Genomic DNA, 14,677 nt, shown 5'->3' with positions numbered 1-14,677 from the left:
ACAGTAGACTACACAAATAGCTGACCTTGAGTTCCCCCTGTCTTCTCTTCAGAGCTGTTTGTGTTTTTTTTTTCTCCTCAAACCCTCTTATTATTTTTCAAACTTCAACACAAGTGTTTCAAGAGATATATTATTTATTTAGCCTTGTACCAGATCTCATACCCTCATCATTCATATAAGTCATCAGTGTTTAACCTTTTCCTAAATTGTGTAATTCTATCCCGCTATTATCGCTGAACATACTTTTATTCCTAGTGTCATAGCTCATGAATTATCTCACTCTTTTTATCTCTACTCTCTCATGGATATATCACTTTTCAGTCCTTTTTTTTTTCCATTTCTCTTCTATTTAGAATACCTTCACATCTCTCCCCACAATTTTCTATTACTTTCTTTTTCCCTGATTTGTCTTTTGCTCCAAAGCTGTCATTCTGAGTGTCCCACTCCTGCCCTGTGTGTGTTTGTGTTTTTTCCTGTCAATTTCCTCCATGTTTAAACACCTATTCACAAGCCATTATTAAACGATTGGAATCATAGTCTGTGTGTGTGTGTGTGTGTGTGTGTGTGTGTGTGTGTGTGTGTGTGTGTGTGTGTGTGTGTGTGTGTGTGTGTGTGTGTGTGTATGTAGAAGTGCTAGAGTTGAGGTTAGGTACTGTGCATTGGTGCCCAGATCACCTTGAGAATTCAATTATATCCCCCATGCGTTTAAAAAGCAAAGGCACACACACACACACACACACACACACACACACACACACACACACACACACACACACACACACACACACACACACACACAAACACACACACACACACACACACACACACACACATTTGTGTCCTGTCTAGTATTGCAGACTCCAGTGCAGTGAAAGTTCGCCCAGTGGGATCGATCTGCGGACGGGCGTTATTGAATTTCTCAGATGTGTTCCAACGCTCGAAAAGGTCACCGCTAGAATGAATGCCACCAACACTACAGCAGCAAACAGGTCTATCTTTTTTTGTGTGTTCCTGTATGTCAGACACAGGTTGAGAAAGAGGGGTGGGGGGAAAGCAGCCAGATTTTTTTTTTCAAACAGGAATATTTAGTAAACTAAATGCTTTGTGAAAAGGATGCTAGCTAAAGCAGATTGTCATCTCTTCAGCAACAGTTACCTGGGTTGGTGTCATTTAAGGATGGTGTAATCTGTTGTCATAATGTCTAAAATCATATGCCTCTTCCATTTAGGGAGATATGAAGCAGAAATGGCATTTTTTTTGGAGGATGCAGCCATACTTCAGGGGGATTGGAGGAATTTGCCTCATACTAGAACCTGCCCTTTCTGCATTTGCATCTTGTCGATCTTTTTTTTCTGTATGTTGTTCTCATCTAGCTATTAAGGCAAAGCAAAATGTCAAAGGTATGAAATGGAAATGTTTAATCCTTAGTTTTCCTGTTTACTTTTTCTTCTCCTTCTCGTGTAATTGAAGAGAAGAGGATAAAGTTAGATTGCTAACAAATATTACGAATACATTTTAAGCTGCAATTTTTATGTTCAGAGTTGGATTCAGGGACCTGAGGATCCCATCTCTGCTCTTTGCAGATTAAGTGGTCCCACCGGCTTCATCACACACTGACTTCCAGCTTACACTGGGGCAGTTTTCAGCCGAGTGTGAAGCAGCAGGGATGGAGATCAGCACCTCTAAGTCTGAGGCCATGATTCTTGGCCGGAAAAGGTTGGACTGCTCATTCTGGGTCAGAAGAGAGTCTTTGCCCCGACCAGAGGAGTTCGGGATCTGGAAGTCATGTTCATGAGTGAGAAGAAAATGGAGCAAGATGCCAACAGAAAGATTGGGATAGCAATTCTGTTGTGGTGAGGTGAGAGCTGAGCAAGAAGGCAAGACTCTTAATTTACTGGTCAGTCTATGTTCCAACCCTCACTTATTGCCACAAACTGTGGGTAGTGACCATATCGCCTGAAATGACAGGGTGTCTGGGTGTCAGCCTTAGAGATTAGGTTTGGAGCTCTGACATCCAGGGGGGGAATCAGAGTACACCCTCTGCTCCTCCACATACAAAGTGAGCCAGATCAGGTGGTTCAGTCATGTTGCGAGGATGCTTCCGGACCCCTCCCCGGGGAGGTGTTTTGGGCATCAGGGAGGAAACCCAGAGGTAGACCCAGGACATGCTTGAGATCATATCTCTCAGCTGACCTGGGAATGCTTCAGAGGAGCTGGTGGAAGTGGCCGAGAAAGGGAGGTCATTGGTCTTCACTGATGACATTGCTGCCCTAGCAACCCAAATAAGCGGTGAAAAAAGGATGGATGGTTGGAAGTTTTTCTTCTGTGACAAAATGGAACCTTGAGAAGTTTAAAAGCGAGTATTTTAAAATAAAATCTAAAAAATAAATTAAAACAATATGAAGCTCATCAAATATGAGACTAAAATCTTAGTGGTGGATTGTTGGGCATTCAAAATTGTGTTTTCTTCTAACTATGGGTCTAGTCCAGGGCCCCCTAAATTGTCATCGCACATCTACCAAGGTAGCAGTGCTGCCTTCTTTATACAAGTAGTGCATTCTTGAAATAGGCTTATTTTGTCACTTATCTGCAACAGGTGTGCTACAGCTTCAAGCTGCCTCCATGAACTGCTCTGTAATGCATGTAGGTAACAAAACCTCATCCAGCTGCCTGGTGCAACTAGTTTGATATTTGACCTGAGTAAGTTCTTGCCAGAGTTAACTTCAGTATCTCAGATTCAAAGCCTTGACTCATCTAACTTTTTGCACGTTAGTGGGTATATTTTTTATACTTTGCCATGGCTCTGATCAACAATTAACCATCGCATTGCCGTCAAGTGTGTAATTAACATAGTGCTTGTCCAGTTGCTTGTCCACACAGGCACAGTTAGGCACTCTTGAATAAGTGCAATACAGCCCTCTTTTTGGTAGTCTGTGTATTTATAATTTACTGACCCATAATTTATTGAGGTGTGTTCATTGCACACATATTCCATCTGACGAATGCAGACATTTAAGTGTGCTGTGTGTTGTGTATGTTTTGACTGATGGCAGACAGAATACTGTTCTCTGACTTGAAGGTGCACCTATCAGTGAGCAAGATTTTTTCAATTAGTTAACACTCCAGTAAATCTAACTGTGATTGATTTTTGTTTTATATCCACTCACCGGATAACCCTTGCCATTGTGGTTGCGTGAATATGGATAGAAGGCACCAAGCTGCATCCAGCGCAGACACATCTCATACTCGGCCGGGTTAAAGAACCCACAAATGTCTGCACCAGTCTGTGAGAGAGGACGAACAAAAAGGGTCAGGACAAGAAAAAAGGCAGACACAGAAAGATAGCTGGCAATTAACAAGCTTCCTCAACCACAGGAATCAGGGTCATTCTACTTTGGTTGCAAGGGTCATATTTCTAAAGTGTTCTTGAGTGTGACACCACATGAGTGAGTGTTGCTGTGTATCTGACCCTGCGGCTTTGCTCCGGGCATGCAAATGGTTCAAAATAAATGTAATCGATAAGGTGTCAGTTTAATTATTATAAGTCACTCCAAAGAGATGAGAGACAGGAAAAGGACAGTGTGATAAGAAGAGGAAGGGACAGACATAAAGATAACAAGACGAGGGACAAACAAGCAAAGCCACTTCAGAAGCTACTTTTAAGATGACACAAATCATAAGAACATTTCAGATCATGGTTGACTTATGAGGGGTCTCTTGGTAGGGTCGGGGCTTGTAATGACATGCCTCATAAGATGTCCTTTGATCAAAGGGTCTTGCAAACAAAATAACACCAGTCAGACCACTATAATCTACTTAGAGAGGACAAGGTCACATCAATACGATTATGTCTTGTCAAAACCAAGATCAAATGAGGATACTTACGTAAGAGATGCCAAACAGACTGAACTCCATCATGCCTGTAGAACAAGACGATAGGCTTGTTATGCCAAGTTATACATTCCTTTTACTCTGCTTTATTGCTCAAATTTCATCATTGTATTCTTTAAAGTTTGCCTGAGGCACAAGTCATAGAACTGAACTAAACAAAAATAGTATGTGTTCAGTAAATGTCTAAGTATATACCAATGATGGATTTGTACAGCTGGTCCCAGCCGCTGAAGTTGTCTCCCAGCCAATGTCCGGCCCATTTCCCACTGGAGGGGTAAGTGGACCTGGTCACCACAATGCCTCTTTTTTCCGTCACACTCAGTAGTGCACTGCAAAGAAGAAAGACTCAGTGACTTATGTTGTATCAAGAAAAATAAAGACATAAACAAACCAACAACAAGTAGAATGTAAAAGTATATGCTTCCTCTTAAATAAAGTGCATTCATTTGGAAGCTGACAAGCCAATTAATTGTGATTGTTAAATCCAGGACGGTGCTAAAATGGAACACTTCCTAAGATGAAGCGCCTGGGCTTGTGGCCCAAAGGTGCTAAGCACTCCCAGGCTTTTCTGTTTGCTCACTCTGCAATCTGTGTTCCCTGTTGGAATGAGAATTTCACTACAAGGACCAATGCACTCCACTATTGGTGATTATTATCGTAAAGATTTGATGAGACTGTACTTCTCTGGATAGCCGGAATATGTCAGTAATGTATTCCCTGTGGCCTTTTTCACATGAGTGCATTTGTAATAATAGTTTCTGCTCTTCCTGTTCTCTTTTCTCTTTAACCACATCTAATCTCACAGGGATTACGTAGGGCTAGGATAATTATGCTTATTGGTTTATTTACAAATTAAGAATAGTTGAAGAATCAATATAAGCACATCTCGGTTATAGTCCATGTTTACATTATGTGAAACCACATCATAACTTTGGACTACACCAAGTGTCAAAAGTTTTTAGAACACTTCAGTTTTTCAATTTTTTCATTGAAAATTTTGCAGTCCTTATTGTGCTCTGAAATTAGAACATAGAACAAATAAGCAATTGATATATACACCAACATGTATTCTAAAATTCAGCCTCTTCACACCTCTTCTGATTCGGTTGCAGCTTTGGGTACACCAAACCTCTTCCTCTCACTGACACCATGACTTTTTATACAGTTACTCTGTAAGAAAGACCTCAGTCTTGAAACGTTTTGATGGTCTATCCCTCTTTCATTATTAATCGCCTTTCCTTGACATCTATATGGCATTACACTACTTCATGCAGTACAATACTGTTTGATTAATGCTCATGAGGGTATGGCACCTGTATGTTCCAACACTACTTTTAAGCTGACAGACATGGCTTCAAGTACTTGAGAAAACTTGAGGCACCTAAAAGAATTGGCAGCATCAAGTTTCAAGGCTCGCAGCACCACTAATACTATATTAATTGGTATTCCAAGAACAGGTGACATATTTGCGTCATTAAGTATAAATGTGACTCACTTGTATGTGGGCTCGGTGTGCGACCACCCGTAGAGATTGTGGACATCGTAGTGTCTGACTTTCTTTCCATCACTGAGGATCTGCTCGCTGTTCATGCACAATGTCTTGTGCTTTAAGCCAAGATGTTTAGACTCCAGGGCTTTTGGACACAAACACAGAAAAAAACAATCACATTGAATTTTTTTAAACGGCATTCTCCATCTGCTGGCATTCAAGCTCTATAATCTTGTTACGAACAAGGAGAACAAACAGTAGAATTGCATGGGTCTTACGAGGCATGTAAGGAGGGAACTCAAGAAGCTCATTGCCTAGACACACCCCTCCAACTGTGCCATGGACAAAACTGGCAGGCTCATTCATGTCCTACAGATGAAGACAATGGACAGCAAATTAAGAACACCTGTCAGGCAGAATAAAGGAACAAGATTGCTTTACTGAAATGATTAGTACTTTATTCACTCACAATCCAAATGCCATCAAACTTTGTGACGTTGTGATAGAAATCCGCAATCTCTCTGTGCCACCAGTCAGCTGTTTGTTTGCGGAAGAAATCAGGGAATGCCGTGAATGCCCTGTATTTCTAGGGATGGATGATCAAATGGTTAGTTAATCAAAGTTTGAGAAATAAACAATCCAACTAGTTTTAAAGATTTCACACATTTTGATCAATGAAATTTCAATGAGGGTCATTCTTGAATCATGTCATGAGCTGTGTTTGAACCTACTTTCAATGTATTGTGAAGTAAAATACTGAATCTCTTTACCTCTACTTGGGTATCCCAGTCCAAGCTTTCATCTACTGTAACATTGGGGAAATCTGGCCAAACCTAGAAAAACAAATAAAAACAAGTAATTACAAAAAAGCTACTCTTTCTATACCATTATTTCAACACCTGCTTGTGTTTGTTCCACTTGCTTTCCCTTTCAGTTGTGCTAGCTTACCTTCCCCCACACAATGTCACCACCAAGGTTTTGGGGCCATTTGATGAAGACATCAGCTTCTTTGCCTCTCTCAAAGGCTGGGTAGTATGTCTCATTGCCTGAAATGGCTGGATCCTGGAATCATAAACAGACAAGTCATGAGTAACATGTAAAAGAGAAGAAAGAGGCAGAATTAAATGTTGGGCATCCTAACATCCCCATTTATTATCACCCTTACTGATTGGTTTTTATCATATCACTAAACAATTTGATTGTGTAAACACAGCAATACATATAGAAACATTACCAGAATAAAGATGAACCTCATGCCCTCATCTCTCATGCTATCAACCAGAGCAGGCAGCCCATCAAACTCAGGGTCCAGGACAAAGTCCAGCTGACGTTCCATGTAGTCAATGTCTGCATACTGCACATCCTACAGCAAAACATGTTAAGATTTTAATTAATTGCAGTTAAGATAATTATAGTATCATCCCTGCAGCTCATGGCCTTCTTAAATTGCTGCTTCTGTCTTTATGTTAAACATGTAGATGACTCTTATTGGCTGTCATTACTTGCAGTGCAAGTTTTTACTGACACTTGATTCGCATGAAAGGGAATTCTGATTTTCTCTTCAGTAATTGATGAGCATCTGAATTTGTTCCTATGAAGAGCACCTTGTGTCGGTCAAATACTGACACTGTGGTCTTTAAGGTTATACCTACTTTTCTTTAACATGATTCCTTGCTATGTCTTGCAAGACATGTAGTTCAAATGTGAACCCTTTGCAAAAATGTCAAGAGGAAGCTAAACCTACATGGATGGATCTCTAAAGGAATTACAGGTCATTTTTAATATGGTTAAACAGAATGTGCTCAGTGTAGTCCAAGAACTCGTCCACCATTCAGCTTCATCCCAGTAACTTCTTTAGGGCATTTTTTTCATGTAGTTAGTGTCTACAAACAACAAATCATATAATCCAAAATAAGATACTGGAAACAGTCCAATACATTTCAATGAGTGGATTCCTATATTCTACAATCTAGTAATAGAGGAAGCCACAAAATCTCATTTGTTCAGTTCAGGTCAAAAAGACACAGAATGGATGGTAATAGTCTTTTTGAAAACCATAATAAATCACTGTGCTGGAACCAACATTCTAATTCTAATTATCTATCAATTTATTTTTCATGTTTCCATAAATGAATATTTTAACAGATCCTAATTATACAACATTTAATAATGATTTGAATGGTTGTATTTTTTCCAGGGTTTGGTAACTGAGACAGATAAAAATAAAATACTGACATACAAATTTAAATGATTCATTTCTGTTCATAAATCTCATCTAATATCTGGTTGAACTTTGTAAAAATCTTAATACTGTACAGAACCATTTGAGATAATAAGCGTTGAATTGAATTTATTCCTCTCTGGTACATTAATGAAACATTACTTTTGATAATGTCATTTTTACAAATTTTGGACCTTACATAAGGTATTTTTGCTGCTTTCATGTCCCTGTAAAGATCTGATATCTCTGTCTCATTGGCATATCCATAGCGACAAAGCTGGAACCCAAGGGACCAATAGGCAGGTAGAACAGGTCGTCCAATCAGCTGTAAAGAGGAAAAACAAACAAGGAAGTCAAAACAGTTCAGCATAGAAATGTTGTTTTGTTGGAAAACAGGACAGCATCCATATAACGTGTTGGTGTGTTTGTTTGATTGTGTGTGTGTGCGTGTGTGTGTGTGTGTGTGTGTGTGTGTGTGTGTGTGTGTGTGTGTGTGTGTGTGTGTGTGTGTGTGTGTGTGTGTGTGTGTGTTTAGATAGGCTAAATGAGAGGGCGCAATGAAGCGAAGAACTCCCAGCTGCTGCAGTCCATCAACAGCGGCCCAGGGCCAGACACAGAAACACACACAGAAAGCACACACTAATGCATGCACACAGTCACACACACAAACAGACCAAAAGTCCCAGAAACTTACTTCAGTGTACTGCTGCACCACCTCCTCAGGCTTGGGTCCCAGGACCATGTAGAAATCCAGAATGCCTCCCAGAGTTCGATATGTTAAGGCTGGAGTAGGCTGGAAAGTCACATCTGGACAGATGGCAGATAAGATGATTGTGTCTCTCAATATCTAATACCAAGTGGTATGTATGTGTGCACTTACTTCCATTTTCTGAGCTCTGCATAGAACAATGTGTTTAAGTGCTTTAAGATCAAGAAATCAATTTAGGAATCGAGGGCAAGATGTAAGAAATGAAACCCTTACTTATTTCTCAACAAATCAGGTTTCCCTTTAGTGCATTAACACAATTGTAAAGAGAAGAAGAGTGTTTGTCTTACATAAGACTGCCTGTAAAAGGACATGTGCTACATAACATAGAAATATCCCAGCTCATTAATATATAAGTACTTACTGTTTAAACTGGGTGTGAATCTGTGTGCATGTGAGCGTCTGCTTTAATTTGCATGAGGGCTGTGCATAAACTGGCAATCCATGTTTATGGCCCAGCATGTGGGCCTCTCAGTGTTAATGTGTTTGCATGTGTGTTTCTCTCACCCATGGCATTGCTGTTGAGTAGGAGGACACCGTGAGCATCAGAAGTGGTCTCAAGGCCCATATAGAAGGGGTGCACTCCGTAGCAATTCATCTTGTACTGTAGCAGAAGCAGAGAGCAGGAATGAAAAAGGAAATGTGACTGTTGTTGGAATAACCAGTCTGTTCTGTGATTTGTTCTCATGTTTGTTTGGGCGCAGCTTCATTTATTCATGAACATTTTTCTTTACACCTGACAGGTTATTTCTCAATGTATTTTAGGGTTACAACTTCAACACTGCTACTGCAGGCTTGCTCTGAATGCTGTCAACAGAACAATAAGTTTTCCAAAGTTTTTTTCTTACAACCATGCAAGCTGACACAAACTATTTTCTTTTAAGTAGTCCCTCTCTTAAATTCTTTTGGTTAGAGGTTGAGGTTTCTGGCCAAGCTTAAGCTATTGTTGTCTTACACATTGGTATCAGTACTCAACATAAATGATACTTAAAGCTTAGGTGCAATGGTAGTGCAGCCATGTTGATTTTCTGAATGCACACACCAGTTGTATAAGTTCCAGTAATAATTCCCTACATCCACAGTTTCCGGTTAGGATGAACTGAGTTTATGTCTGTGCACTTTATTTGCACTGTGACGATCCTGTTGCATCCTTCAGTGTTTAGATGAGTATGAAAGCAGACAGACTGGGCTATGAGGAACAGATAGAAAGGTGTCGGGGGACAGCAGACCTGCCACTTGTAGATGTCAAGGTCCTGCAAAGAAAACTCACGGGCATGTCACACTTCATCAGCCTTGCTCCTCTGGTTCACGAGGGATGGTTTACTCTAATACAATAGCTCTGAGGACTTGCTCTCTATGTACCAATTTTGTTTGGATGCGTGCCTTTATGCTATGTGAGTGGCTATGTCCTTGTGGCCCTGCTGCATCGTGTTATGGCCTGACTCGAGAAGAAGAAAGGTCATTGACTTTTCTACTAACTCGTCGTGACAGTGAATGCCAGCATTTTCTAGGTCTCTCTCGAAGGGTCTGTTTTGACAATTACAATAGACCCTTATGGATTGTAGCAGTCTAATTATGGAGTCACATTTCATCCCACACAACTGAGATAATGACAAAGACATGCCCTCAGTTCCTAACCACAAAGATACATTTTCCTCAATTAAAACGGTTTCAATATCAAACCAGTGCTGCAGTTCACATCTGTGTGACCCCAATTTAACCTGAATATGAAATGGCAGAATTTCCTTCAAAAACTTTCAAATCCAATCTTCCTTTACTAAAACAAATGGTATCTGAAACTCTAGTTTATTGATTTCACAAATTTCAAATGGCATCATTCACACAGAGCATCTTACACATCATTGCTCTTTAAACATGGCTGAAACCACTGTGACACAGGACTCTACCCACTGACAGGCAAGACATTTCAGTAGTGTTTGAACTTCTGCTTGAGCTTCAGTGAAAAAGGTTTCCTTATTGGCTGTAATCTTTTGATGATATAGTTAAAGGAGATTGTAAAGACTAGAAATAAACTCAACCATAAAAATTGTGTTACCTGCCTAGAGGATATCCATGTGCCAAGCATGTTCATACCGACTGGTACTACCACAGCTCTTAAATTCACAGTCTGTTTATATTAAATGTGTTCACCAATTTATTTGAAGTATTAATTAATATTGTCAGCTATATTAACATTGAGCCCTGTTCCTGTAAAGTTTGGTTTTACCAGGTGTGTTAAAAGTGTATCAAATACTGTCTAAATGTAGACTTCATGTCATCTGTCGCTCAAGATGTCTGCAGTGTATGTTTTTCCTCTAATTTTCCTTCAGTTTTCCACTCTTTTAACCCTCATTCTAATTCCCCCGCTCTCTCCAAGGGGCCCTGCGACACTCGTCTGAACCCCGCAGAGCCATCTTGACAGCTCAGCAATTAGGCTTGATGATGCTGATGCAGGTAGAAATCTCATCCTGTCTGGCCTTGACACCAGCAGGGAAAACATGATGACACTCCATAACCGCAGTTCACATCAAGAGCAACACATCAAAGTGACACAGATGGTGGAGAGACAAGTTTACATACTGTGTGGGGAGGTTGTTTACAAGTCACCTCTGCGGTCTCTAGAGGGTTTGATGTTAAAGACAGTCACTGCAGGGTGCACAGTTTTATATGGCGTAACAAGCTCAAAATTGGTTTGGCTGAAACATGCCAATGCTGTAAACAATAATTTTCCTCAGAGTCAAATCTTATTCATTGAAATCATTGACAGTCAAACATCCTCTAAAAGAAATAATGCACTTAACAGCAGCATTGTGTAACATACTTCAGATGAGCAAAATCATGATAGTCATGTTCTCATGCCCATAAATGTGTGAAGTCACAGTAGTGCTGAAGTGTGATACTCACACCAGGAGGCTGGTCCTTGGAAAACATGCCCCAGGTGTGATAGTTCAGGTCATGTTTAAAAGTGGGATGCTCTGTCTCTCCAAAGCCGTAGACAAACTGTGATGACAGTCGAGTTGACACTTGGATGAACATGTCTGAGAATGTGAAACCTGGCAGAGAGGAGTCCCAGCTGTGAAAAATGGCAGAGGATTAAAATCAGGGAAAGATGGAAGAAGAAGGGGGAACGGGTGTTATTGTCAAAGGAAGTTATTCACAACATGTTTGACACAAATAAGCATAATAACCAGAAGAAACTGCAGGCATCCCTTCGATATACTTCATAAATTTTAATTAGCAACATTTCAACTGACACTCCTAAAAACACGAGAGGCTAAACTACAGAATAATGTCACCCTCACTGAAGAAAAGACTTTCTGATGCTATGCTGCTTCGTATGACATCATGGCTTCTGCTGAATGAGAGGAAACTACTCAAAGGCTTTAAGGTGCTGATACATGGAGTAACTTGTCTGCATATATCTGATTGGGCAAAAGGGTAGCTGACTCAGCATTGTAGCTTAATTCTCACAGGGAGGAAAAACTGCATTTTGCCTGGGAATAGTAGAACAGAACATTTATCTAGTGTCTTGCTTTATTGCTTGTTAATGTGTGAATCTATTTTGCCTGAAATGGCCCTATGCATCACTACCCTATGGTGGGCTATTTAAGAGACAAGACAGGATTGCATTCCTTTTACAGAAAAAAAATATAGCATGGAATGTATTTTTATTTAGTTTGATAATTAGGGCAGTCAAAACTGTGAATTATTCATCAAACCAGTATCCAAGCAGAGCTTCATCAAAGTTAAAGAGGGGGTATTATGCTATACCAAATGTTAAACATAGATATAAAGTAAAAATGCTGAGTGTCAATACTAAGCATGCAGATTTTCAAACTGCTCCATATTCATGTGTTGTAGAAATCCCTGAATCTGTCTGTAAACTGCTTGAAATGTACCCTTCCAAAAGCAGCACAAGATCTTTACAGAGCCTTCGAGACTTGCTGAAATGATGAGGTTATCACATAAGGATATATTCTACTTGGTTTGTGACACCTTGGAGGTTGTGTGCCTAAAACAACAAGGTCTGTCCATAGATAGACCCCTACAGGTCTCCAGACGGCTGGCCAATCAGAGGGAAGGGGGTTTGTGGAGGAGGGAGCCTTATAGAGAAAGCAGCTAAAATAAGTTTTTCAGACAGAGGCTGTAATAAAGTCCATTTCACCAGTGCAAGAAAATTAATGATTTCTTTTTAAGATGAAAATCAACTTCTGGGGTACCAGAGGGACAGTGTTGAGCCTTAAAAAAGCACCAAACCCCCACTTTAAATTTGTATTTTTCTTTAAAGGGAAAACTACTGCAACACAAGCTAACAACATGAAACACACCACAAAATTAAAGTAAACAATGGGAACCTGGAAACTGCAAATTCCAAACTCTGTTCAGAAGTCTGAAAACCAAAATAAAACCCACCCTACATGGTTAATTTTTGAGATGACTAAGAAACAGAGTAAAAAATAGGCAGGCAGAAACAAAAGCACTCACATCTTGGTTCCTGTACTTTTCCTGGTGACCTGGATGCCAAAGGGATTGTCAGTTATGTGGACCTTATAATTCCTTTTGTTCTCATCAGTCTCAGGTGTGGCAGGGACAGACAGTGGCACCGGGACCTCATAACGTTCTGTGGTTGGATCCCAGATCTGAGAAGCGAAGGGGTGTTAGTTTACAAATATATCCACAAATTGGGCAATGTGTGCACTGTGCATATTTTCAATAGAAATAAAAATCAGAGAATAACCGTGAATAAGAAGAGCTCAATACTAAAGAAGAACATTTTTACTACCAGCAAAAAAGGAAAAACACACCTTGAACTGCAACATATCACTAGTGTGGTAACGGATCTCAACACGGAGGGTGTTAATGTCTGGTGACCCCACGAGACGGCTGCTCCCATACTTGCTGTTCCGAGTGATATCAACTGTCATGCCTGAGCTAGTTTCTTGGGTTCTTGTGACAGTATATCCATAGTCTTTTGGATAGAAGCACCATGGGACTTTTTCAAGGTTGCTGGGCTGGATGGGGTTAAAGAGAAAAGCAGAACCTCTCAGTTTCGTGAGAAAGGCAAACGTTTTCCCATTGTCTGGTGATTTAATGTAGGAATAATCAATTTACACAAAACTCTCACCTTCCAAATGCAACCTTTGGCCTTGCACTTAGCCTCATCTGCATCCTCCTCTGGATGACAGTCAAAGCGCTGGTACTCCTCCTCCACAACATCCCATCTCAAAGCATAGGACTCCCCCAGTTTCAAGGACAGGCCTTTCAGGAAAAGAACCTGTACATGTGAGTGTGTGTGAATGAGAGAAGCAGAGATGGAAAAAAAGAAAGAGGTATAAATCCAAGGATGCCACTGTAAGAACATTCCCCCTCAAGTTTCCTCCAAGCAAACATCCTTTTTATGCAACTAAGCCCAGACACACTTCCTTGAGACAGAGTGCGTGCTTGGTGTTGCGTGTGCTATCAATTAAGACACAGCTGTTAATTTCCCTTGCCATTTCAGCAGCCTCAGTTGGGAATTATGACTCATTCTTACAACAAATCTCGGGGAGCCCCTTTCACTCCAGACACTACAGTCACCATCTGAACCATCCTCAGCTGGTGAGGGGGCTCCAGAGATTTTTGCCAATGTTTTTTTTTTTTTTTTTTTTTGTGTGTGTGTGTGTGTGTGCGTGTGTGTGTGTGTGTGTGTGTGTGTGTGTGTGTGTGTGTGTGTGTGTGTGTGTGTGTGTGTGTGTGTGTGTGTGTGTGTGTGTGTGTGTGTGTGTGTGTGTGTGTGCGTGTGTAAGGGTGCCTGTGTGTTGTTTTTCTTGGGAATTATGCTCCAATTATTCTATTTTAGAAAATGCATCTTATTGGACTCACAAGGCAGAGCATTTTGGGAAAATAAAGACGACTGTATAATACAAGATTGGGAAGGGGGGCTACTAGCAGGCACTGAAAGAAACATGATTGAGTTTAGGCAAATGAAGACAAGACACTTTTACACATACTTTGTTGATGATGCAGACTAACGCCTGAAATACACCAGATACGTCTGCAGTGCAACTCCGTTGCGCTGCGTCTTGACTGTGTTTGTCAACTTACACCGGCTGTATGTTTAGTCCGACAAGCAGCATGACTGACAAACAGCTGGAGTCATGAGACCAAGAAGTTCCTGCACTTCCTACTTCATTGATAAGTCTTCCTTCATTCATTATAGGTTCTAAAACCTCAAACCAGTTAACCCCTGGTCTGGCTCATTATGCCCGCTCATCATTGTAGTCAAGCTAAATACAAAACGATTTTGACATGGTTTACTTTGTTTTGAAAG

General features: G+C 40.5%; 1 protein-coding gene across 1 annotated transcript in view; it reads right to left on the bottom strand.

The window, feature by feature from the left end:
* si (sucrase-isomaltase) overlaps positions 1 to 14,677 on the bottom strand; it is an 83,470-nt gene that overhangs the window by 16,227 nt on the left and 52,566 nt on the right. The window contains exons 25-40 of the mRNA XM_074679429.1: positions 13,493 to 13,642; positions 13,173 to 13,379; positions 12,853 to 13,007; positions 11,272 to 11,440; positions 8,875 to 8,971; positions 8,296 to 8,408; positions 7,801 to 7,926; positions 6,615 to 6,743; positions 6,329 to 6,442; positions 6,151 to 6,213; positions 5,850 to 5,966; positions 5,659 to 5,749; positions 5,387 to 5,525; positions 4,087 to 4,220; positions 3,886 to 3,920; positions 3,168 to 3,284 (exon numbers count right to left, since the gene is read on the bottom strand). Of these exons, the coding sequence (XP_074535530.1) occupies positions 3,168 to 3,284; positions 3,886 to 3,920; positions 4,087 to 4,220; positions 5,387 to 5,525; positions 5,659 to 5,749; positions 5,850 to 5,966; positions 6,151 to 6,213; positions 6,329 to 6,442; positions 6,615 to 6,743; positions 7,801 to 7,926; positions 8,296 to 8,408; positions 8,875 to 8,971; positions 11,272 to 11,440; positions 12,853 to 13,007; positions 13,173 to 13,379; positions 13,493 to 13,642 (1,956 nt within the window). The remainder of the gene's footprint in view (positions 1 to 3,167; positions 3,285 to 3,885; positions 3,921 to 4,086; positions 4,221 to 5,386; positions 5,526 to 5,658; positions 5,750 to 5,849; positions 5,967 to 6,150; positions 6,214 to 6,328; positions 6,443 to 6,614; positions 6,744 to 7,800; positions 7,927 to 8,295; positions 8,409 to 8,874; positions 8,972 to 11,271; positions 11,441 to 12,852; positions 13,008 to 13,172; positions 13,380 to 13,492; positions 13,643 to 14,677) is intronic.

The sequence above is a fragment of the Halichoeres trimaculatus genome, unplaced genomic scaffold (assembly GCF_033239565.1).
Source record: "Halichoeres trimaculatus isolate MK-OKI-2021-1 unplaced genomic scaffold, fHalTri1.1 fHalTri1_scaffold_9, whole genome shotgun sequence".
NCBI classification, from domain to species: domain Eukaryota; kingdom Metazoa; phylum Chordata; class Actinopteri; order Labriformes; family Labridae; genus Halichoeres; species Halichoeres trimaculatus.
Note: the sequence above shows the minus strand (reverse complement) of the source record. Positions and strands in the feature narration are given on the sequence as shown.